Source organism: Cygnus atratus, chromosome 5, assembly GCF_013377495.2.
Source record: "Cygnus atratus isolate AKBS03 ecotype Queensland, Australia chromosome 5, CAtr_DNAZoo_HiC_assembly, whole genome shotgun sequence".
Lineage (NCBI taxonomy): Eukaryota > Metazoa > Chordata > Aves > Anseriformes > Anatidae > Cygnus > Cygnus atratus.
The window spans coordinates 43318986-43345346 of NC_066366.1; the positions used below are offsets into that span (position 1 = coordinate 43318986).

General features: G+C 41.6%; 1 protein-coding gene across 1 annotated transcript in view; it reads left to right on the top strand.

The window, feature by feature from the left end:
- The window catches only part of NRXN3 (neurexin 3), a 981410-nt gene that overhangs the window by 239586 nt on the left and 715463 nt on the right, over positions 1 to 26361 (top strand). Inside the window, exons 6-8 of the mRNA XM_035539906.2 lie at positions 13205 to 13506; positions 18338 to 18382; positions 20124 to 20285. Coding sequence (XP_035395799.1) covers positions 13205 to 13506; positions 18338 to 18382; positions 20124 to 20285 — 509 coding nt within the window. The remainder of the gene's footprint in view (positions 1 to 13204; positions 13507 to 18337; positions 18383 to 20123; positions 20286 to 26361) is intronic.

The following is a 26361-nucleotide window of genomic DNA, read 5'->3' on the forward strand; positions in this document are numbered from 1 at the left end:
GATGGCAGAGTGGTGCTTGTCTTTGTCTTCTCTGCTTTGTGTAGTTTTGTTTTCTATTAAAGCTCCTTGCTGCTTCTGTCAGCTTTGCATGTATTTATATAGACATATATTTCTTTGTGCATGAGCTTAATACCATTAAATACCTCACAAGTGTTCCCTGTCCTCTTTGCTTTCCTTTTTTGTCTCACGTGGGCCTTGGTTTTGCGCACAGCTTTGCTACAGCCAAGCTGTAAGGGAGGTAATAAATCGTGTGCGTGGCAAAATAAAGTGGAATCAAACCCCCGTATAGCTGCGCTCTGTTACTTTTATGTGCATCGCTCTTTCCCTTCTGCCTGTAGTGGTGTCGGCAATGGTCTAGCCTTCCCTTCCTCCAGCATTATGTTTTCAGCATGCGTTGATTGTTGTGGGGTAGGGGTTTTTCAGCGGCATGCGGTGGGAAAGGTCAGCTGTCAGAAACAAGCCTGTCCACAACTGATAAGGCATTCGAGAGATTGGATTTGACTCATTAAGCACCCTCCCTGTAGACATGGAGTCTGCTCTGCTGCAAGGGGGGAAAAAAAAAAAGGCAAGCAGGAAGGGAAAAAGCCCAGGATGGAGTTGGAGCATGCGCCTGAATGCCCTGGCACACCCTCCCCTTGCCCCCCGACACGCTGCAGGAGCTCGGTGCGCTTCCACCACCTCCATCCCCGCACGCACCCTGCCTGTGTGTGCTTGTGCCCCGACGTTGCACACGTTCACTCCTGCAGTTACACCTACTCAGGGTGTATTCGTTTTCTCTGTGTACATGCAGGTGTGTAGGTTCTCAAGTGTGGGCTCCCCGAAGCTCTGTGGGGAGGTGTGGTTCATGCCCTCGTACATGCACTGTGAGGAGTATGAGGGTGTTCGTTCTGCCCCGTTTTACATGTGTGCATGTACAGCTGCTCTAACCTGGTTTTGTGCTTGTCACTCTTGTAAACCTCTTCCCACTAATGTGTGCTTCCTTTCATGCTGTAACAAAGGGTAAAGCTCCTCTTTCTGCGTGTATATATATATATATACACGTCACATTTGTTCGTATGTGTTTTTCCTGCTTTTCTGGGTGACTGTGCTGTGCAGCCATACTGCTTGTATCTGCATATACATACACTGGCTGCGTAGATATAGCAGAAGCCTAATGTGTTTGTCATTGCATACAAATGCACACATTTTTGCCCCTAAATAATTACTGGCCAAAGCTGCTCTGCCAGCTTGTTAACAGTCCCTTGCCTGTGGCTTTGTTTTGAGAAGAATGATTGTGCCTCAAATTGGGTTTGGAGACTGCTACTTCCATAAACGCTCTTAATGATTTCTCACGACGAACATAAACGAAGGGCGGCGGTGATGCTTGGCAATGTGTTTCAATAGCGCGGCAGTGCTGGGTTCGAGGTGTGCCCACTGCTCGGTGGTGCTGAGGCCCCGAGGAGCTGGTGGTACTGCAGTCTCCGTGGTGCCCGTCGTGTGCACGGCTCTGCCCAGCTCCGTGTCTTTTCCCACCTCACCTTGGCTTTCACCTTCCTTCTCATCTCCCCTTTCCTGCGGGCATGGCTTTCAATACTGCTCTCTGGTATTGAAAAAGGATAATTTTGAGGATCATTATCGTGTTATTACAGTGATTAGCTTTAACTATTTATCTATTCACACTTCGTGCTGGAAGGATGCCCACAGGGCCCCCTGCTCAGCAGCAAGCGTGACGCCTGCTGGAAGGCTGCAGCCAACGCAAGCGCGTGTGCCTACACGTGCACACCTCTTGCACTGATGCCTGTCGGCTCCTGGCTTTCCAGCACCTTACTTTAAGATCTTCCAGTAGTTTCCTAATATAATGCCCTTCCACAGAAGTAGGAGTTTCTCTTCCCACCATGCTGCTTGGATCCAATTAAGACCTGAATGAGCTTCTCATCTTCCTTTCTCTCTGTCTTGGTCTCAATCTTTTTTTGTTTGTTCCTGTGGTCAGATTTGGAAGGCTCCCACCAGCTGTCCCTGTGTTTTTTCCCAAGTAGGACTGACACTGCTATGCGTGCAGGTAATCGCTGAATGGTTTGAGTTGGAAGCGACCTTAAAGATCATCTTATTCCAACCCCCTGCCATGGGCAGGGACACCTCCCACCAGACCAGGTTGCCCAAAGCCCCATCCAGCCTGGCCTTGAGCTCCTCCAGGGATGGGGCAGCCACAGCTTCTCTGGGCAGCCTGTGCCAGTGCCTCACCACCCTCTGAGGGAAGAATTTCCTCCTAACATCTAATCTAAATCTCCCTCTTTCTTAGTTTAAAGCCATTACTCCTTGTCCTATCTCTATGCTCCCTGACAAGAGTCCCTCCCCAGCTTTCCTGTAGCCCCCTGTAGGCACTGAAAGGCTTCTGTAAGGTCTCCCTGGAGCCTTCTCTTTTCCAGGCTGAATGACCCCTACTCCCTCAGCCTTTCTTCAGGGAAGACAGCTATAGGTTTCTAACACTTCTTTCCCTAATGTTATGGCTTTTACCAAGGTCAGAAAGTTTGGAGAGGACCTTATCTTCAGTATGGTGAAGAAAAAATATGCCAAACACACATCCTGTTTTGTTAGATGAATATTTGTGCTCTTGCATCTGCACCCATTAAGAAACAGATCTAAATACCTACCAGGTATTAGGATAAGTTTTTAGAGTTTGACTTTTTTTTTTTTTAAGTAGACTAGAAGAGCAACAGTAGTGTGAAATTTGGGATTGCAACTAGGATTACTGCTGAAGAATAACAAATCTCTCTGAGCTGGTTAATATCATGTTGCTTGTTGGCATAAAACTTCCATTTTTTATTAAAAAAAAAAAAAAAAGCATGGTCCATGTAACTACATTTTTAGTCAGTAAAGTATGTGAGATAAAAAGATGGTGAGTGAACAGCTCAGCTGTACCCTTGCATGCTCCTACCCCTTGTGCTGCCATGCATGTTGTATGCATAACAGTGGAGGGGCAGTGTAACAGCCCTGCTGTAGTGACACCTGTGCAAAGAGTAAGGCTGGTGAATATGTTACATCTTGAGTTTTATGTTCATGGTGCTGTGATGTTCTCTTCTCTGGTCAGTTTGCATTTTGCTGTATGTTCAGTCTGTGAGGAAACGCTTCTTCTGGGTGTTACGTTCAAAGATTAGCATCGTTATGTTTCACAATGGTGCACTAGGAGAAATTCAGAGCAAAATAAAAACATGGGAAAAAATAAACACAGCAGTAATTGGAATTGTCCTCACCCATGCTCAGTGGTGAGGAACCTAAAGAAGTTCTTATGTCCAGTACATAGTCATGGGGTCTGAGCTCTTAACAAAATCAGTAACAATGCCTTGCTTTTCTTCCATGTATAGGAGCTTGGAAGGGAGGGGAGCAAAACTGTTCAAAGAAATGAAGAGGGTTAAAAAAAAAACGTGTACTTAATTCAGCCAAAAGAAATTGATAATTTATGTGAATATATCAAATTGTTTCAGGAAAATTAATTTTTTAAATTGATTTATTGAGCGCCACTTTTAAAGTAAACGTGTTTCATGCTTTTAGTGTGAAATGGAGCTCTGCTTTTTTACATTTTTTTGAAGAAATGCATTTAAGGAAGTGTAAAACAAAAATGTTACATTTCATTTGGGGTCAAGCAAGGTATTGTCACAGACTTGTTTTTTGTCTCCTTGGCCAGTTGATCGGAATATAAATAATGTGTACAGCTCTAAGCACTTAGTGCCATAGTTAGCCTGATAATTGAAGTTTGTTTCTTTGCAAATGACAGGCAATGCAAATTGATAACAGTAGAGCTGTCTACACTTAACGGACAATGGAAAATACGTGAAGAGAGGGATACCCAAGACACTCTGTACACTGCAAATACTCTGAATGGACACGCAGCTTCTCCTCACAGCTGTGGAACTTTCCTTGTTTTGAAGACAAATTCTATTAAACTTCCAGAGCACTCTTTTCCCATAGATCTCAAGGACTTAACCTATATTTTTGTTATCTTTGTAGTACAGATGGAGGCAGTTGAGGTTAATTAAGTGCCTCAGGTTGCACAGTAAATCAGTGGTAAAGTCAGGGATAAAACGCTCAGGTCCTGACTCCTACACCTGTAGTTTGTCATTTAGAGCAATTTTGGTGGGCAATTTAAAAGATGGCTCAAAAAGATGATGTTACCAACCATATGCTGTAATCTTTTGTAGGCATATGCCATCTTATTTATTCATTTCCATTATTGTAGTACTAATACTTTTGTTGTAAAAGCGTTTTAGCTAAAAGGCTTTATGAAAGCTTTTTTTTAAATCTATTTTGTGTGTTATTGAAGCGAATGATGCTGATGGCTGATTTGTATAGCAATTAGTTCATTCATGCAGGTTCGGATTCTTCTGAGACCCTTCTGTCTTCTGCTTCCCTTCAGAAACAGATAGAAAAGGTAACTTAGAGGGGCAGTAGGGGATGTAAGGCTCATTTTATTGATAAATCTAGATTTAAATAATCCCTGTATGTGTTAGACTAACTAGGAGGTTTCCTGCCATACATCTGATACTGTTTTTCCTATCAGATGAGGTTTCATTGAAGTAACTAACACACTGTTGAGTGAAGAAGAGTTTTCCAGGCACTGTCGTTTCTCTGTTTGCTTTCAGTCTCTGCTGTTCAGTGGCAAAAGTGGTCAGGAGAGGTAAACCACTTTGTGGGGCTGGCTGTGGGAATCTTAGGCAGCTTTTGCAGTGCAGGGAGTCAGAGACTCCTCTTTTTTTTGGAGCCAACCCAAAGGGCATTGCCCAATGACACAGCCAGCAGCACACAAAGACTGAGCCCGGGCCTCTGGAGCTCCAGTACAGTATCTCCAGAGAAAGCAGTTCTTCCTCCTGTTTTCACTGAGAGCTCTAGAGTTCAGAGGAATAGTAGATTAGTCAGGTTTGACAAAAAGATGAGCATTCGTTGTATCATTGTTTCCTTGATCTCTTCTGAGCTTCAGTTTGTGGACCTTTTCACAAGCATTCTCATCTAGACCTGAAGGGTAATATGTGAAGCAGCTGATAGTGGAGAAGAGGGCATGACTCATGCCAGGCAGCTGGCGTTCTCTGGTGTAAGTTAATCCTTCCTTTGCTCTTACTGGTGAGATGAAAGTGGTAAGATCAGAGCTGCTACAGCATGTGCAAAATTGGGGATCAGCACTCAGAGAGCCCAGTCTTGAGTGTCTCTCACCATTGCATTGAGCTCCTAGGCTAACGTTGTTCTTCACATCTCTTAAACGTGGTGAGAGATGTCCTCCATTGATTTTTATCTACAAAGTTTCTGATGTTGTTACTGTGATTCTTCTCTGCTTCCAAATTCCTAATTATGTGGAGACAATAAGTGAGAATGAGGGGACTGAGGAAACAATAAATAACACTATTTCAAAAAAATCAAACATTGCCTAGTATGGTTTAAACCTAGTAAGCATTTGGGAAACTATTGTTTTTACTGTGGCGCTCCAGCTCAGCACTTAGTTTTCTCCATTTTAACATAATTCTATGGTTTTACAGCCAACATTTTCAAACAGCAAAAATTCTTTTTCTTCTGAAAAATTATTCATAATAATTTCCTTGAAGTTATAAGTGATGTTCTTTCAGTAAGGTTTTACCAATTCAGTCAGTTTAACCATCTCATTATGCCATTAAGATGACTTAGATAGTCCTACTTTACAGTTTGTGGAATATAAATGCAGTATATGATACGACTCTCAAAGCTTGCACATATCAGCATCACTGTGGGTGAAGCTTAGAAGATGCTTTGTACATAGAAGAATGATTCAATATTTCTCATATACATGAATAATTAAATAAGCTTTGTAATGCTTTCCAAACAAATATTTGCTTTTGATTACTGAGAGCAGAAAAGTGTGAGACAGCAAGCATGGGACCTTCTGAGAGGATTTGATAAGTGGTGTCACTGATTCGATTGGGTGGTGTGAAGCACAGTCAGAGTACGAAAAAAAACCAAAAACAAACCCAAACTATCTGGGTACATTTTCTTTTCCTGCCTAAAGGCTAGACAGGAGAAATGCAATAAAAGGCCCTGGACAATTTAGTGGAGGATGCAATAATCTCCTGCTTAGCTGTTCCTGGAGTCTGTCTCCCTCTCTTTAAAGTAACAGTCTGATTATTATTAAACAACCCAGCTTTGTTTTAATAATGTGAATCCGAATGAGCTGCTTCGCTTCTGAGGGCTTTCATTAGGATTTCAACGTTCAGGCACTGGACAGCTCTTTCAGAGGGCTGATGGAAATAGTTCACCTTTTTTGTCCTTCAGAAGTGCTAGCTGACTTATTTTTTGTGACATTTGATGTACAATTTCTCCTCCCCTAACCTCTAAGGGAACATCAGATACATGTGAAAGTGACTCAGAGAGCATAAATCTTTCATTGTTCTGCGACATATTTGAGGATCGTAGATATTATAGGTGACTCCCAGGGCAACCCTTCTGCCCAGAACAGAATTACCTCTTAGCAGATTTCACAGGGTTTTGCCCAGGCTGGGATTCCACCCCATCCTCGAGGAGGTGATGCTGTGATCTCTCAAAGCTCATCATCTAGAACAGCTTCTAAGTCTATTTTCTCCTTGTTTCATACTGTTTGTAGCTAGAATTTATTCTTTCCTGACTTCACTATGACTCAGGTCGAAAGATTTCTTTCAGCTCAGTTAGAATTTTAAAACTCTAGGGGTATTGTTGTCAGTAAGAATTAGTATAGAAAAGGGGAAAAGATGTGTGTTCTGACACTGTGACATTTAGTCAGGTCCATACCCAGCTATATAGTGACAAAGCAGGAATACCTAGTAATGTGAACAGCACGGGAAGATTGCAACAAAATTTCTCCCCCCAAAGCTCCCAGTTCAGTTGTACTTGCTGGGATCATTATCTTACCCGTTCATCTGGTCAGAAATAAATTAGATTTTTTCCCTGCCACGCTGCTGAAAGCACAGCTGATGCCCAAGTGCCCTAAGTTCATAGGCACTGAGTACTGTGGCTCTGCTGCAGTACCCTACTGATGCTGCTAGCATATCTGCAGGTGAGGAAGGCCCATCCTGCGAGCAGCAGGACTAATGTCATCAGTGGGAGAGCCTGCTTTTTTTTTTTTTTTTTTTTTTCCTTTTCCCTCTTCATATTTAGGCCTTCTGCATGGCTGCATTTTAAAACATTGTGTTATATTCTTGTTGTGCTGACTTGGTTACCTATCCACAATATATTATGAGCACGTGGGTATTTTTTCTTGTGGTCTGGATTCCTGGTCAGTTTAACTGGAAGATTTTTTTTTTCTGTCTGCCATGGCGGAAGGCCATAGTGAATTTTAATGGTAACGGTTCTGTTGTCAGTGGCCAACTTTAGAAGCAGATTTTTCATAAGGTAAGTTTTGTACCTGTAGGATTTTCCCAAGTCACAGAGAACCATTGAATGCCAGGGAGAAAAGGGCAGTAAGAACTGTTTTACGTATGGACTCGTGTTTGACAGAAGGTCAAAGGAGTAACCAGCTGTTCTGCTGCCTCCATCAATAACATGTTCGGTTTTGGCAGAGAAGCCTGACACTTAGCAGTGTTAGGCCGTCCCTAGATTATCAGACAGCACCAGCTTTTCAGTGCAGAGCACAGCAAACCTCTCAGATAAGGTAAATCCCACCAAACACTGGAGTGGTTATTAATTCTGAAGCAGTGCAGAGAGTTTGCTGTTCTCGCTGACAAAAGACGTACTCCAATGTTGGCTGTAAACCAAAGCCCAGTGAGACAGGGACTGCCTCGGAGTACACCTGCAGTACAGTGGGCTTTGAGAGGAGGTGAGCAGTTGCCTTCTGTTTTTAAGAGAACTACCTGAAGTTTTCTTTAGGAGACTTCAAGAAAGTTACTCTCCCTTTTTTATAGTTTTCTAAGTATTTTCTAGTTGTCTGAGGCCAGAAATCCTAACTGTGACATGAGATGCTGCTTTTGTTGAGTTGCTCATGCTACCCATGGGCAGAATCGGTGCTTCTTGGACTTGTTATTTCCAGCTTTAAGAGCGTATTTATTTTCAGGTATCCTCCAAAACTTTGTAGGCTCCACAGTCTTTGCTGGGGTGGCTTCCTGACACTACTGGGAAAAATGAGAGCTTGCTTTTCCTCCACAAATATGTGAGAGAATGTATCAAATGAGCGCAAGACGGGGAGCTAGGAGGTCCTGAACACTACTTCTGTTACTGATTTCGTTGTTGTTGTTGGCTATGAGTAAATCCGTCAAAATCTGTGCATTCCCTTTTTTATACATGAGTCAAAATGTCAAGGTTTCTCTAGTTTCTAGTGATGTGAATTTTGAATATTTGAGTTATCCTTTGTAAGAAGAGTTTTGATAAGAGCACACAGCAACAGCTTTTCACATGAAAACAAAACAAACAACAACAAAACAACAAGGAATTTAAAAGCTACCAGCTGGCTCTCCTGAGTGGGCAATATGGCCATATACAGTATGGGAAGATCCCTGGTCTTTACCTGTCCTGAGAGCTGAGACTTGGCAAACTCTGGAGTTTCTGTAGGGATGAGAAGAGCCAGCAGCTTGGCTCAGGTAGTTGTTGGCCGTGCTTTGGTTTCTGCTCTTGCTATCAGTCTGTAGCACGTAATGGCAGCTGATCTGGGTATTTGAACAGGAGTAGATCTGAGACTTGCCAAATAAATAGGCTTTGCAGTGGGGTGGTAGTGGTGACTGCTTAATGTGGTAGTGGTGACTGCTTAATGTGCTAGCTGTGCGTGTTAGGTTAGTGATCAGTCAGAAAAGGCTAATGTTTTTCTCCTTCTGAAAGCCAAGGGATGACTCCATTCATTCCAGGAAAATGTCTGTAGTGGTCATTTTGAAGATCCTAGGTTTCAGTTCTACTCTGGCGATTTCTGTGAGTCTTTGAACATGCCAAGGGTTAAGTCTGAATGTGAAGTTTCATACATGTCTCAGAGGTCTGCAAATCCCAGCTGTTGCAGAGAATTTAGTCATGAATGTGTTTTAAAATAAATAATAGGGTTAGATTAATGTTAACAAATGAAATGGAAAATTTAATTGCTTACATCTGCCAAGTAACCTACTTTCACATTCTGATTTTTGTATTTCTACCTAATATTAAGTGAGTTAAAAATTAAATCTTGAGAATCATATATAAATCAAGAGTTTGCAAACATATTCTAAATGCTGTTTTAAGTAAACTTTATTTTTGATGCAGTGGAAAACAGCTGCATTACCACACTTGAACAGCTAGATTATTGCTTCAAGGTAATGTCATTTATGTATGCAGAGTGTTGCATCCCAGCAAAACCAGGGTTTATTCTATTGTTCCATGTAACATAAACCAGGGATTTCTGTTGACACGGATTTGGGTCTTACATTTAGCTATTCTAGTTTAGGTGCCTTGATATGCTGCAGAAACTCTTTGGTACAGTAGCACTGTTTAAGGAATATGAAAGCCATAAGTACTACAGGGCAATTTGATATAATTCTTTGAGCCCTTAGCATCTGATCCCCTTTTTGTGGAAAGTCTGTGGAGCCTTCAGAAATGTGCATCACAAAGGTCACTAGTTAACAAATGGCTCACAACTCCTTGGTCTTACAGATATCACTAGGCTGTGCCCAAAAGTACACGGAGATACTCTGAGATCCGCAGCACACTCAGGGCTTTTTTCTTCTAAATAATACATTGTGAAGAGAACTTATATCTGTTTTCCCATCACTTGCTCTCTGTTGGTTCTCACGTGCCTTCTGGTCACAGGCATTGCATACATCAGAGCATCCTAACATGCAGGCCAGCATGGAAAGGTTGTGCTTGATAAAAGCCTTTCATGTGCCAGGGCATGACAGCTGTGTCAGGCTGCTGCTGTGCTGTAGCTTGGAGGAACGCTCAGTCAAGCTCTTTGGAGCTTGGAGCCTAATCTGTGCACTAAAGCCTTTAATGTGGCCATGTGCTTAGGTCCACAGCCAGCAGTTAAGGAATTAGTGGTTCAGAGAATGTATTTTAGAGGGTATATTGACCTTGGGAGTTGTACTTATGGAGGGGGACAGTTGTGAAGTCTGATCGGCCTGGGAGCCCCAGGGAGATCTGAGAGTTGTGGTCATTTGCAAATTTGAATATTTATCCAGAGCAACCTGGGGAGGAAGAAAGAAACTTATGACAATATATGAAACAGAAGTAGGTCATGTTGTACCAAACCTCTTTGATATACCTGCAGGAAATAAGGATGCAAAGATGGATCAGGTGTGGGGTCCCATTTCTGATGGTGGTAAGCAACAGGTGACTGGAAGAAACAGGCAGGTGATGTAGTTGCACACAGGGGTGGGTTGATAGTACCTTACATTAAAACCACTGGTAAGAGTAAGAATGTAAGAGTTATCTCTCTCTGAATTTTCTGTGCCTTGGCTTGATGAGTCTGCTGTGGTTGCCTTAAATTACCACTTAGATTTCTAATCTACTCTTTGCCTCCTCCTTTGTACTGAGTAGACCAGTGAGATTTTGTCTAAGTGGTTGAGCAACTGTAAATGAGCCCTGTTAATATGTCTTGTAGTGAGTGAACAAGCAACCACCCGTGCCCCCCTGCCCCAAAGACATGAAATGTGTGTTCAGTGCCTCACAGATCTGTGGCTGTGGGAAAATGGCTCAGTCGTAATGATTGTGTTTGACTCCTGCCCTCAGACGCCAGCTCTTTGATCAGAATTACCTGCAGGTGTATAAAGCATGTGTCCAACTTGATTGTAACACATTTCCTTCCGATGGATCAGAAGTGACTAGGCAGGGGAATTATCATTGTGGAGAGTGTTGTTAAGTTCTTGGCTCTGACTTTGAGAATTGCAATCAATATCAGCCCTGTGCTTAGGCTGGTTGTGCATTGACACAAGCATATGAACTGCACTCCTTGGTGGTAGTTCAGCATATTCAGAATAGAATCACTGAATCAAGTAATTCGGAAGAGACCTCCAAAGGCCCCGTAGTCCAACCACTTGCTTAGAGCAAGTCCAATTAGAGCAGACAGCTCAGGAGCACGTGCAGTCAAGTTTTTGGTGTTCTCAAGGATGAAGATTTCAGAGCTTTTCTAGGTCTTTCCTAATGTTGGGCCATCCTCAAGGTGAAACTTTTTTTTTTCATATAGAATCAGAATTTCTCATGTTCCAGCTGTGTCAGTTGCCTCTTGACCTCCTTCTGCACACCTCTGAGATGAATTTGGCTCTCTCTTCTCTCTGCTCTCCCAATTAAGTAGCTGTAGAGAGCACCAAGGTTTCCCCTGAGCCCTCTCTCCTTAAAGCTTTACAAACCCAGCTCTCCCAGCCTCTCCACACCTATCACCTTCTCCAGCACCTTAAGCATTGTGGTAGCTCTTTGCTGAACGCACCACAGAATATTGAAGCTATTTTTATACTGGGGAGCTCAATACTGGGTAGAGGACTCCTGATGGGATCTAACAAGTCTCTTAGAGACAGGAAGAATTGCTCTCCCTGGCCTGCAGGTTGCATGCTGCTAATGCAGCCCAGGATGCACTTGATCATCTTTGCTGAAAGGGCACACAGCTGACTTGTGTTCGGCTTGTCCTCTAGGACCCCCCGGGTCTTTCTCCATAAAGCTGCTGTTGAGCCAGGTGGCTTCCAATTTGTACTGTTGTAGAGTAATTTGTCTTACTGTTTGCTCACAGGGGTGTGTAGACACACAGTACACTTTCATAAGCACAAACACACGTTACTGCCACTTTCAAAGTGCTCAGATTTTTAATGAATTTATCCTGTGATACCCTCAATTGAGATGGCAGAAGTGTGTGCTTAAAACAGCCCTATCACTTGAGGATGATATATGTTCTTGTTGCAGCAGTGCTGTTTTGTCAGTACTGTTTCATGCTGCGAGGGCACATATTTCATCACGCAGTTGTTTTTCAAGAAAGGCTATGACAAGTATTTTCCCTTTAGTCTTGTACTAACAAATTCTGGCTAATCTGTATTAGGATTACTAAATGAGACAAAATGAAGCAGAAAAACACTAATGTCAATGGCAATACCACCAGCACTTGCCTTATGCCATGGATTGTAAGCAATGATGGTTTGACTGCTTGTACCGTGTTCATGCTCAGAATTGCTTTTGTGGCTGGGAGTCAGAAAGCATATGGAGTGGGCAGATCTGTAGGTCTATCTAGACTCCATTGTACATACAATTTTCTACTAGATTGCATGAGTAGGAAGGGACTGCAGACAGTCCTCCGGGAAGCTTTACCATGACAGTCCCCTATTCCTTCCACTAGGCAAGATGAGGGTACCTGGCTGACTTGGGCCACACCAGTGCAGTATTGTGGAGGAACTGATTCTGAGTGATCCTGGAATCCCAGGTAGCAGGAGGTAGATTTCCAGCTCATGCCAACAATTTTGGGGTGTTCAAATGCTGCCTCTGGTTGCTAAGAGATGGATTCAGTGGTTTCCCCTACGGTACATAAATGAAATCTGTTTATTCATTTTTTTAAATGAGGAAATAATTAATGTCACATGCTCTAAAAAATCACCCATGTTTATTTTTGCTGTATTAAAAGCATGCCTAGTAAAGATTCTCTGGATAAGGTGATCAGACAAAGTTCTGGGACATGTTTACCAGCAGTATCATTTCTTACAGCTGTGGACAAATGTGTGTTGTGTGGACTTCTCTCATACTTTCAAAGAAGGAAACTACAGGACGTTTTGGCTTTCTTGTCTGCTTGGTCTCATTAAGTTGAAAGAAAGGGGAAGTTCTGTGGAGATTATATTTTGGTGCCTATCTTAGATTGCCTAGCAGATAGGTTAAAAGCAGAGCATTGAATTCAGCAAGGAAGCTAAATATCAGCATTTGGGAGACTTTGGTTCCTCTTGGAACAACATGTGATGGTCATGTTGTTAATATCAGAATTTTCTATCCTTCTCCTGATAAGGATGTACAGTGTCTTATAGCAGTGTCTTTAAATGTACTTATCCTAGGCTCTGCTGCACACTTGTGAATGGTCCCTGCGGTGGCAGTGCTGCAGTGAAACTGAAAACATAGTACTGAAATTTATGGGTACTGAGGACCCTGTTGTTAATTGTCTTGATAGCCATACTGCAACAGGAGCCGTACAGTCATTAGCATGTCATGATATATGGCTGTACAGAACATTAACAGTGTTGTGGGAATTCTCAGAAATTTCATAGCTAGCTTCAATCTTTCCTTGGCTAATGACTAAACAGTTCTTCTGTTTCCCTTCTTTTTCCAGCGCGAGATGAGAACATGGCCACTTTCCGTGGTTCTGAATACCTTTGCTATGACCTGTCTCAAAACCCCATCCAGAGCAGCAGCGATGAGATCACTCTGTCCTTCAAGACGTGGCAACGCAACGGGCTCATTCTGCACACCGGCAAGTCTGCTGATTATGTCAACCTGGCCCTCAAAGATGGCGCGGTCTCGCTGGTCATTAACCTGGGGTCTGGGGCCTTCGAGGCCATTGTGGAGCCTGTCAATGGCAAATTCAATGACAACGCGTGGCACGACGTTAAGGTGACGCGCAACTTGCGGCAGGTAATGGTGATGGGGAGAAAATGCTGGGGAAAACTGTTCTGTTTTATTTCGACAGGGGCAAAGTGGAGGGAGTAATGGGGATGTTTGGTGGGATTGCTAGAGTTTCTCCTTCTCTGGATGTCAATATCTAAAGGACAGTGGAAAAAAAACGTTAGTTAATGGGAATTTATCCCTAATGTGGTATCTTCATTTCCACTTTATTAATTTTCTGTTTTACTTGGTTTGATTTAATAATAATAATCTTGTGCCATAACTTTACTTTCATCTCCCTTTTTCTTTTCTCTATTTTTGTTCTGCATTTTTTATTTTATTATTTCCTTAATTATGATTCAATCTTATCAGTAATATTCTTGTTGCATTTAATTACTGTGGGAATGGAATCTTTTTTTTCTAGCAGCCAATGCTCTGCACCTCTATCCTTTTTCTTTAATTTTTGTTAATTTGTCTAGCCGTTGCCATGATGCCATAATTCTAATTATGGAGATCTTTATTTTTCCTTTACTTTTTTTTTTCTTTTGTGTGTGCATGCAAGTGTGCAGGTATGCAGGCTGGTGGGTATGTGTGTAATTATTTTACCTTTATAGCTTTTGACTTAATTGGCCGGAGTCTTTGAGTCTTCTTGATTCTCTGTTCTTCTTTTCTTCTTGTTTATTTTTCCCATTCTTTCTATAATGAGATTCTACTTTATTTCTTGTGTCTCTGCCTATGAGACTCTTCCGTTGGCTGTGAGGACTGGAAAAGTGGAGGGATCAAAAAAGCCAAGCAAACCCAGACCAATCCAACACCCTACAATTCCACTTTGGAAAAGTTTTTGTCTGATTTTACCACTGTAATTTTGCGCATTTGCATGCTGCCTTTCTAAGCAGACAACTCTACCAGGTGATGTATTTGGTAGTAGGCTAGCCTTAAAATCCTGAAGCCTTCCTTATGAAATATAAATTCCGACAAAAATAGATAAGATAAATTTAAATAACCTTGCTCTGAAAGTTAGTGAATATATCAAGTCACTCCATGTGATAAATGGGGTTTACACTGTGGATAGGAGTTATTTGGTGTCATGCTGATCGGTAGAGGCAGCAGAAATAGCTTATAAACTGAAATTTTAAAATCAATTTGTGACAACGGAGTGATCTATTTGCTCATTAATGTGAATATTAACACAACCTTTAATAGTTTTATTCAAGTTAATATAACATCTTTTGCTGAGAAAACAGCTTTTGTGGTAACATTTTACAGTAGCAGAAGAAAAAAGTATGAGTATAGGCCTATCTGTGAGTATCTGTGCCAGGGGCCAGAAACAGTCTTTACCAACAGATATTAGTGGATAATTTCTGTTGTGGCTATTTTACATCTGTCTGTTAAATATTTGGGTTTGAGGGTAAAGGTCTTTCCTATGTGAATTCCTGTATTTCTACATTTTCAGGATATTTGGTGGCTTGATGACAAATCTGTTGCCAAACTTTTATGAGACTGCAGGGTTCTTGCTGATGGCAGGATTAGTCTATTTTCACTAGTTTGTACGCAGATGCAGATTTAATTTCTAATGCAGTGGATGGGTCTTAATGATCCTATTTTGTGCAAATGCTCCCATCAGTCTAGTAGAGGGAGATACACCAACTGGTTGAGGTCTGTCAGTCTGGAAGGGCCCAAAATACTGCTTTATTTTATGTGTTTCTTATTTTCAGATGGTGTCAGAATGGCTGGTCTCTGAATATCTCAGTGTAGTTTACTGGTCATTTTAGTTAATCATGCCTTTTGTTTTTGTTAGAAATTAGTTTTCAATGAGAAAATGAGCCTGAAGCAAAGTGCATCCTTGCTTCATGACAGGTTTGCTTTGGATCTTGAAGTAGTAGAAAGTGGGGAAGGATTCCAGACAAAACTGTGGATGGGAAGCTCTCACTCTTTCTTAATCTTTCACCTAGTGATTTCATATTTTTTGAGTCCATGGTTAAATAGAAATATGTCTATGCCTCTTTGTCTTTGATTAGATCAGGACAGTGTTTTGTCAATTAAAAGGAATTTGGTGAGCCTCTTGCCAGTTAAGCAGTGCTGGAAATTTCTAATCCTCCTGGTCTATTGACTATGAATATTTTCCTGTGATTCGGAATTCTTAAAAGGGTTCAACTTGACTTGACAAGAGAGACGATCTTTTAATAAGATGGCTGTGATCTTTCCAAAGGAAGACCAATCTTAAAATCAAATAAAAAATAAATAGCAGAGATAATTTGTGGTCCAGTTCTAGCAACAGGTATGACAGAATGCAGTTCAACCCAAAAATGTCAATAAGGCTGGATTTTTTTTCTTTTTTTTTTGATTTTTTTCCTGTATACTTCTGTTTTAACTTTTGGCCAAGTTTGGTCTCAAAATGATGACATATACTCAGAATCTAAAAGTACCTAGAAACTGGAACTGATGAGGCCTTGAGGAGAAGCAATCCTGCTAGTCGTGAAAGCTGTCATCTAAAAAATATTGGTAAGTTTAAACATGAGGTTTCAATAAAGACAAGTCTTAAACGCTTTAGCCTTCCTGTTAGGTTCTGTGCATTCTTACTGCTAATTGATATTACCGGGGATGAAGAAGTCTTAAAACCATTCAATCTCTAGGATAAAGAGTTTGAAAACAAGTTTGACTGATATTTAGTTCATATCTGCTATAGACAGTTTTCAGTACACATCTGAGAGTGGTCATTTTGTATCGACCCTTTAAGGCTATGAATGTTCATCTGTTAATTTATGTGAAGTCCTTTAATTTCTTCATATAGAAAATGTAATAAAATCAAAATAGATTATTTACAAGGTAAAAAATTGTATACTTTTTCGTTCATTACATCCCATATAATTTTGTATGTAATACATTACCTACTCTGCATCTTTACTGACACAAATTGACCTGTAAACTTGCAACATTATGTAGGTCACTTGGAAGTCTTGTTTCCAGCTATGTCCAAGTTTCCTCAAAGAAAACAACCAAACAAAAACCCAACACCAAAGAATTGCCCATGAATATTGAGGCTTAAACTTTAAAATAAATTAGAAATTCCAAGAATATGATCCAAAGCTAAAACAATTCCAGGTAAATGGATTATTGGGAACATTAAGATGCCATCTAGTCTTCCCTGCTCTTTTTGGGGACGAGAGAAGGGAGGAGGATTTGCATAATTTTTTGGCTGTTCCTGGAATTAGAGCAGAACTTTAAATAGCTGGACTTTTGCCCAGTGCATTTTGGAATTGTTAAATGTTTTGTAGTTAATCTAGTAGAGTACTAAGTGCTTCCTCTTTTTTTGATCAAATGACTATCACAGCAGTTAATCTCCTTAGAGACAAACCATGTGAACCCACAGATTCCCTTGAGTAGTGATTGTTAATGTCAAAGCAAATCTTGTTTATTTATCTTATTATTTCAGTTAAAACTAAGCCCCGTTTCTGCTTTGTGTGAAACCTTTACTAGAAATAGGATCATGGCTGTATTTTACCAGGACTTTCAGAGTGTGTTTGGGGCAGTGTGGTTTGAAGCAGCAGAGGAGACTGAAGGTCAGGCTTCCCAACCCTGTCTTCAGCTCTGCTGCTGATGCTCCACATCATTTTTACCATGCTCTTCCCCTCCCCCACACGCCAAATCCCAACTTCCTTGTTTGTAAAAATGGGATTCCTAACACGGTAATGTCAATGCACAACTCTTTGAAATTTGCAAGATGGCTTTTATGCAAGGCGGCATAGATCTTCCATGTGTAACTTACTGTTATTCTTACAAACTTTGATTGCAAATGTGACAAGGAGTTGGAGTCTCCATAGGCTGCACTTCTATATTAGCACCGAAGCTAGTCACCGTGCAAAATTTGCTATGGAGATCTTGAGCTCCTGAGCTGCTAAAAAGCGAGCAAGAAGTGTGTAGGTTCAAGAAGTTGGCATCTGTGCACCTTTGGAGGGATTAACAAAGCATCTGCAGAGCTGCGCTAAACTAAAGCACTAGTTGATGAATTCTCCTTGCTCTGTAATATAGATGCAGTAAAACAAGAGACACAATAAATACCATCAATATTCTGTTTTCCAACGTTGATGCAAGTGACAGAATTCATCCTACACAATTTCTCAATATATTTCTTCCTAAGAGAGGAGATGTTCAACCCCTATGTGCTCAGGTGACACAAACACCGAAGTGCACACATTTTTATATGCTTCTCCTAAAAGTCACAAACTCACCTGCTGTAAAGAAACCTGCAGACTGAGAAACTTGTAAGGACAGACTCAGAGTCTTGGACTCGTCTTCAGCTGTATTCTCCAGCCAAAGAAATATTGGCCTGCCTCTGGTTCTCCATGACACGTGAGGGTAGTGAGGCCTGAAAGACAAACGAGAATATAGAGATGTTGGTGGGTGGAAGAAGGGGAGTCATGGTTGGATTTGTGCTGGAGGGGAAAACTAGCATATGCAACTCTGAGGGAAAGGTTGGGGGAAGCACCTTCATGGGTATCTGCAAGGTAAGTATTGCACTGTTTTAATTTTGCTTTAGTTCTGGATAATGTATATAAGAGTTGAAGTTAATGACTAATACCAGGGTGGGAAGACTGGGCAGCACCCTTCTTCTTTACAGGGTAGATGGCATGGTTCCCCATAGAGTCCTGGTCATATTGTCCTCTTTCTCACTTTGTGTGTGTCAGGTGCCCCACGCCTTTTTTTGAAAGACTAACACTAGACCATTCATGCAATGTGTCATTTTTACTAACCAACTAATGTACTAACACCCTAACGACTCATCTTTGCTTTTAGTTATTTTAATTAACAATCGTTCTGTTCACGATTTTTTAATTTCCTTTCTTCCCCCTTTTCCGCAAAGCACTCAGGCATTGGACACGCTATGGTAAACAAACTACATTGTCTGGTAGATATCATTCTTATTGTCTCTTTTTTTGGGTTTGCCGTGTGTTACCTGCCTTTTCCTTCCCCTACTCCCCTTTATCCCCCCTCCTTTATACTTACTTCTTTAATTTTATTTTGATTTCACTGAAAACACATTTCTTTTTCTTTATTATTATTTTTTAATGGAAAAAAATGAATAAGACAAGCAATAAACACAAATATTCTGGAAATGGGGTTTTGACATTTCTCTCATTGGTTTCCTCACCTCCCTATTTAGTTCATCTTTTGTATTCCAGTGATATTTTTTTTTCTTCTTTGCTCTTGAGTTTAGCTTTCTCTCTTTTGTTTTTTCTTCTTTTTTATCCCCTTTTGATTATTTTTTTTTAAAAACTCTGAAGGTTTCTGGATCAGAACCATTGCAGGGCCTCTAGTCCGTGGTGGTGAAGGCTCTCTTTTTCTCTCATCCTTTTGTTGTGGCAACGGCTCTTATAGGCAAAGTGGCCGGAGTTGTCCTCTTTCTCCCCACTTTCCCCCACTTCCCTCCCTTCTCTTTCTCTCCTCCTGCCTCTCTCACTTTCTCTCTCTCTCTGACTTTCCACCTGCCGTGGCCGAAAGGAGCTCAGCCGGTTGTTTGTTTCAGTACACACTCTGCATGGCATGTCCACGTCTGGTGACTCGCCCGTCTCCTACTGGCCTCAATATACTTTCCTCCATCTTCCCTTCAAACCACTAACAACATATAAGCAAAACACATCAAATTCACTTGCTCCTCTCTCTCCCTCTCCTTCTGTTCCCCTTCACTCGCCATGTGTTTGGGGTTAGAGGTTTTGGGGACTTTACTGTTTGTTTTTGAGTTTGTTGGATTATTATGGGGTTTGTTTGGTATTTTTATTTTTGGTTGCATGCGAGTGTGAAATAGTTTTTCCTCTCTCACTCTCTCTGTGCTATCTTTTTTTTCCTCTCATCTTTCTGGGCTCCAGATATAATAGCATGAGATATCAGAGCACAGTATGTGCATGCTTTGTGTTTTCTTTCTTTCTTTCTCATCTCTGCTTCTTTCTCTTTCTCTCTCATTGGTATGCGGTTGATTTATTTTATTGTGATTTATTTTATTTTGATTTCTTTTGTATTTATATTTTGGTTGAGTTAGTTTGTAAAATATATTTTTTTCTTTTAATTTTATTTTTGTGGTGGGTGGTGGGTGTGTGTGTCTCTAGGTACGTGGCATGCACATCCATAATGTATTGAAAGTGAGATCCTCTCCCCACCCCTCCCTGAATGCATGACCGTCAGTGTGCTGTGAGCAAAAGAAACATAAAAAATAAAAAATACCAACCTCGTCTTCATTAGTGCTTTTTTTTACTGACAACCATAACTAACTGTAATCATTAAAATAAATACTAATTAATCATAAAATCAACTAATATGAGAGATCTTTTTCAAGGACAGTTCCATTTTCTGGCCTGAGTAGACTGCAAGCATCTCAATGGGTAGACTGCTGGCTCAGCCTGAAAGTGCTGATATAGCAGAAAGGGAGAAGCAGATGCTGAAGCATTTCCATTGTGGGTGAAGCAGACCAGAAAATGGAGCTTGGTTGAACTAACAACAACAACAAAAAAAAAACTCTCAAAAACCCACAAAAAACAAATCTCAACAAAATCTTTAATAAAACCAACATAAAAATGTAAGGGAGGTGACTTGTTCTGTTCAGGATTGTAAGGTCATTGCCTGGATTTTTTTTGTCCATTGTGTCCCTTGAACAGGTGACCATCTCTGTGGATGGCATCCTTACCACCACGGGCTATACACAGGAGGACTACACCATGCTGGGCTCAGATGACTTCTTCTACGTGGGAGGGAGCCCCAGTACTGCTGACTTACCTGGCTCTCCAGTAAGCAACAACTTCATGGGTTGCCTCAAAGAGGTAAGTATTTCAAATTAATTATTGTTTCTGTGCTTTTTCTTTCTCAAAATCATTACATTTTCCCTCCTGTCATTGCACACTCAACGTCTTTCCTTTATGATAAATTTCATGCTGATACTGCAATGTCACTGTAAGGATAAACTTGTCATTCAGCTGGACAGAAGGCATCAGCTGCAAAAGTCATGAGCTTATGGTCAGAAAAATTCTGGTGCTTGAATTACAAGAAAAATAAAAAATAACAATAACAACAACAAAAAAGGCTTAAAGCAGTTTTTTGGGTGGAAAATCATCACTAGACGTATATTTTGGATCATTTTTAAGCTCCTGGACTTTACCTAGGAATGTAGTCAGTTGTGAGTTTTCCAGGAAGATACATGGGTAGGATAAACTGGAAAAATGAAAGATGAAGATAATATAAAATGTGTATGCAAATTAGGTGAAAAGAGTTGCGACTTGAGAGCATAATGCAGATAGAGCAATAATGCGACCTGTGGACTTGAAGCATACTGTGTTGGTAAGTCCATGCAGCAGAGCACTGCTGCATTGGCCATGAATAGCTAGCTGGCTTCCAAAGCCATGTTGTCTCACACTGGCTGGCTGCCCCTGTCACATAGTTAATCTACAACTTTGAGAAAATCCACACGTGGGTAACAGAGATTGGAGCGCCTGGCTGGCAGCAGGAACCAGAATAATAGACTCGTGTTCCTTGAAAATAGTAACAAGAATAAAATAATAAATGACAAAGCCACAGCCAAATTCTGAAACTTGGTGCAGTTGTTTGGGGTTATGCTCTGTGCAGGTGTTGTGGCCTGATGTCAGCATTTGTCATCTTTCCTAATTCTCTTATCAGAATTTGTGATGATCGCTGTCATTAATGGTGATATCTATGTCAACATCCCCAAAATGTGCTATAGAAAGCTAACTGAAAAAACAAGTTTTCTGTCAGTCAGCTTCCTAGCTAGTTTGGAATAAGAGTTTGCTGCAAGAAACTCCCGATGTTGTGATTTTATAGTAATCCTGTTTTTACAGGGTGTGGCAGGGTGGGTCTCATTTTATACGCAGCCAGGAGGGTTGTCATAATATCTCTTGGTGTGAACATTTAATATCAGAGGGGAGGCTGAGCCGAGTTTTCATGCAGGAGTCATGGAAACAGCAGTGCTGAGCTAGATGTTGTTCTAGGGCTGTAACTGCCTGACAAGTTACCATCCTACAGATGCTTGACTTGTGGTGTCAGGGGTTGTATCTCATGTGCCAGTCCGCTGATGTGAGTGATGGCTGTCGGTGTGGAGCTGCTGTCCTGCCTGACCTCTGCATTAGTTAGGGAGATGCATGTATGCTGGAAATGAGCATGTGAGCATCTTACATAGGAAATGGAACTGCCCTGCTGAATATAAGCTGTCATACAGGCATCAAATCCTTCTGTTTTCATCCTTAGAGCCTTGGGCCTGATTTTCATAGGCACTGAGCATCCCAGATTGAAATCAAGAGGTGATACAGCTTCTTAGTGTCTCTTTAAATCAGGATCTTAATTTTATTTATGGATGCTATGAACATAACACTTAGCAGAGGCCATTTTATGTGTGCTTTAAGTCAAGCCAATGGAGCAGAGAAAGCAGTGACAAGAAAATCTTCAGCAGCTTTATTATTTATATAATCATTTGTATTCTATTAGCTTGCACAATGTGCTAAGAGCTGCTTACATAGCCGTCCCAGTCTTATAATACTCTGTGTGAAAAAAAACCAAGCAACCACTTAAGAATGAGAGGAAGAGGGAGAAAGCAGATAATCAGAATCTGCTTTGTAATCTTCACTTGACTAGGCAGTGACAGGAGAAGTGTATGAGGAACTGTCTAGACTTACAGACAGGCTGTTGCTGGCTGGTTTTGAGCTACAGCCTGCTTAATAGCAACCTGTTCTTAGTAGTGGCCCACTGGTGCTTTCAGTTGCTGTGAAAATATGTGCAAAATGGCTTCTGAGGACATAAAGTATATATAATTCACCAAACATAAATGTGTAGCACAGGGTTGTGGTGAGGAGACACTTGGAAATGGGATAAATGGAGGAATGTAACATTTCAAAAGAAAGCCACGTTTGTAATGAACACTGCATTGCCAGCCTATGGTTCTTCCAGAGCCCTTAGGCCTCAGAATGAGTTAGTACTGCTGGTAGGATAGACCATAACAGCAAATATTGTCCCTGGGCTATCTTGCTTTCCTAAGAAGGCAAAGAATTGATGCAGACTTCGGGGTGAAACTTCCTGTCCTCACGCTATAACCTCTCTTGTTTCATGTAGATTGTGTGAGCCACCCAGTACAGCAACCAAACTGCTCACAGGGGTGGCTAAGAGTGCTCCTCGAGTGGAGCATTGTCTTCCCACTTCATCCAGGTGCTGAAATGCAATGGTGCAGAGTGCATAATGACCCTCTCTGCCCCTTTGCAGCTGGGTAGGGCTTCTCCAGTCAGCTGGGGTTGCTGGGAGAAGCCTGGGCAGCTCTGTCAGGGTGGTTGCTTCATGTGGCCCGAGTCTAAACCTTGACTAGGAGGAGCCTGGCCACTCAGAGGTTCCTCGGAGCTCCCTGGCTGCAGTATCCAGATAAGCCCTGGTGAAGGTGACCATGTTCTTCTGGAATTGGGTGAGACAATGTATCCTCTTTTCACCACAGAGTATATCTTGCAATATACCCAAATCATAAATCCATGTACTGAATTTGAAGGTGGTTTTTTTTTTAACATTCTAATATAAATTAAATATGTCCCATCGTATGGTATACTGTGTTTTACAGATCTCTGCAACCATCCTGGTGGTGTTGCAATGTACCTGGCACTGTAATGAGGGAGCAAGACTAGAAAAAATAGCTTTTTTTAATTAAAACTTAAAAGGCAGAATATGCAAATAGTGCAGTACATAGACATCAAACATGGGCATTGCCTCGTATTTGCAAAATCTAAGGCTTCCTGGACCATCAGTCTTAAGATAAATTACTCTAGATGAACTTTGGGGAGGATCTGATATTTCCTCTCATGGAGGAAACCAGGTATAGAGATGGGATAGGAGCAGGTACAGAGGCATGTCTGAGCCAAGTGGGCAGCAGCATTTTTCTCGGTGGGTGTCGGGGAAGGAGTGACAATGCTTTAAGAATCAATGAGTGCATAAACTCCACTCACTGATTCTTAAATATTTAAGAACACCTGGATGGGCAGGCCGAGGTAGAAAAAGAAACACAATGCTAACAGCTATGTTTTGTTTGTACTAGAAAGTCTCAGGGAGGGGGCTCTGGTAATCAGGACTGGATATGGAGAGAGGCTGCATGGGAAGTCTGACGGTGCAGGCAAAAAGGGAAAACTGGATTTCAGTCTCTGATCATTTGGGAAGGCAGAGAATCAGAATATTCCCAAGGCTCTATTAGGGAGCCAGCCATTCAGACTGATTTACTTGGAGCAGTGCTTAGTACAGATGGAAGTGGTTTAGAAGAGCCTAAGGTGGTCCCTAAAGAATGGATATGTGAGAGACGATTTATGAAATACTCACATTTTTCTATCAATGCTTTATTAAAATCTCAATTCTAAAAAATGTTTATTGGTACTAACAGCTTGATGGAAGCAGCGAGGTTTGCATATGGGTGGAATATGGCAGAAATGATTGCAGGGGTCAGGCACCATCTGGCTGTGATGGGAGAAAGCTGTGAAAGCTCAGATCATTTCTGTCTGCAATTTGACTGCCAGGAGCCAGATTTTGAAATGGTTCACGAGTGTGCCTGGTTGCTGCATATACATCTTGGATGCTATCTGCCAGCCAGGTCTTTTTTTTCAGTCCTATTTGCATGAGTAACGTTAATGATGATATGATTTTTGTTTAGGGCACAAATTTTTCCATGTGGAGTGTCACCCTGGGGAGGAGGTTGGAGGAGCACATAGAAAGAGGGCTGAAAAAATGGAGGCTGAGGAAAAACAGCCTGAGTGTAAAGAGAGCAGACAGAGGAAGTTTTGGTTATAAGAGTCCTGCCCTAAGAGGGAGACCAGATAGCCCAAAAGCACCTGGTGCCCAAGATCCTCTTCCAGAGCAGCAGTTTAACAGAGCCCCGGGAATGCACAAAAGGAGGTGGTGAGTCAGCAGATACCAGTGTGAGGGATTTCACTGCTGTGCTGCGGAGGCAGTTAGGATGTGGATGGCAATTGCCCACATGTGTTGGTCTGGCACTGTTGCTCCAGCTGCTCTATTGTGTTGGGACCAGTCTGTTTCTTATCTGTATTTGGGAGTCTAGTATTAAAAAAAAAAAAGGGGGGGGGGGGAGAGGCTAACGGTACTGTGTAGAGGCAGACAAAGCATGGCCAAAGGCTGGATATGATTAATCTCCTCAGAATAAGTCTTGTCCTTAATCTTCATCTCCCATTACTATTCCTGGCCAGGGCATCCTGAACAGCCCTGATGATGATGGCCTTTATTCCTAAATTTCCAGATTCAGTGGCCTGTGAAGTTTTTAGGTGCCCCTCACTCTTAATTTCCAGTCTCATTACCCCTGCAGTGGTGGGTTGCTGTGCTGATGGACCTCTAGGCTTTGCCTGTGGAGAATCAAGCATCGTGTCTCCCTGTGCACCTGTCAAGCATCCGGTGCAACAAGACCTTAACCATGTTTTTGAGTACCTTTGTTGCAGAAATACAACAACACAGTGGCTTGGGAGATGCAACAGATGCTCAACATTTTGAGCAATTGCTGCTGTAATTTGCTAGTGGATTAAGAAAAAGCACACTGCTGGAAAGATTTAATTTAGAGGTGGGAATGGAAGCACTTGGAAGCAAGAAGCTGAGAGTGTCCTGAATAGCCCCAAAACAGGAGGGTGGGGAGATAAACATGTTTTCTCATTAAATAATATTTCTAAGCTTAATTCCAAGGGTGGTTAGCATTTAGTATTTGTTTATTAGCTCAGAGTCAGGAAGGCTATATTGTTGTTTATTTGGGCAATAGGATATTTCCCAGGCTGCCTGATGGCTGCCAACATATGTTGCGTTCTTGGGCATGAATCCTGAAAGACTTCGGTGTGCAGTAAAGATTACCTTGTGCTTTCTGGTATGAGTGTGGGGCATGACATGAAGTCAAGGTGGGCAAGATGCTCTCTGAACTGGACATCTGGGAGCTGAAGCTCCATGCCCATCTATCCTCAGACTCTTTGGTAACACTGAAAAAGAAAGTGTTTTGAGGAGAGTTGTTTTTAAAAGTGCATTTTTGTCATACTAGAGGAACGTGTGTTGCCCTGCCTGACCTCTCCTGTGCTGCCAGGAAGAAGTGCCACTGTGCCTCCCTTGTTTTGCTTGCCTATATGTTGACATGCACACATCATCCTATAACCATAAAAGATAGGGTCATGCCAGCCTCTGTTCTCACGTATAAATACTAGAGTAAAATTTACCACATACCAAGTATAGGAAAAAATCTATAATACCACTCAAACCAGGCATAAATGTCTGGTGGTTCATGGTCCCAATGCTACATTTAACAGCGTGATGAATGTCAGCCTCTCTGGAGAAGGCATTTGATTCAGTTAATTTTGCTAGTGGCTTTTTTAGGGAATCATTTAGCAAGGATGGGAGAAAAGAGGAACATTCGTTCTGTAAAATGAAGGCAAGGCAGTCATTCCAACACAGAGCATACGTCCATACTGTGAGCCAGGGAGCAAAGAAGAGAGAGGATGCAGTTCTAGGTAGCATCTGTGGGAGATCAAAGGTCAGAGGTGAGTTTTTGTGATGCAGGTAGAGTATGTGGAAAGCATATTTTTGATTTTGGAGTATATTTGCTTAGTGTCCGATGAACTTTCTTTTCTAAATTGTGATCCTTGTGAATGGCAAAGATCTCACACAGAAAATCCAGTGGTATAGAGTTCGATGCACTGTGCCCATTTACATAGTAAATACTTGCACCGAAATTGTAATTGATAATGATTAACAGTATTAGCTCATAGGTCCCATCTGTTCCTACAGCTTGAGGCACAGATGTGATATGACTTGGTCAGCATCATATATCTTGCCACTGGTGGAAAGCCATGGATAGAACAAGGACATCCTACCTATAGTTCCATCTTT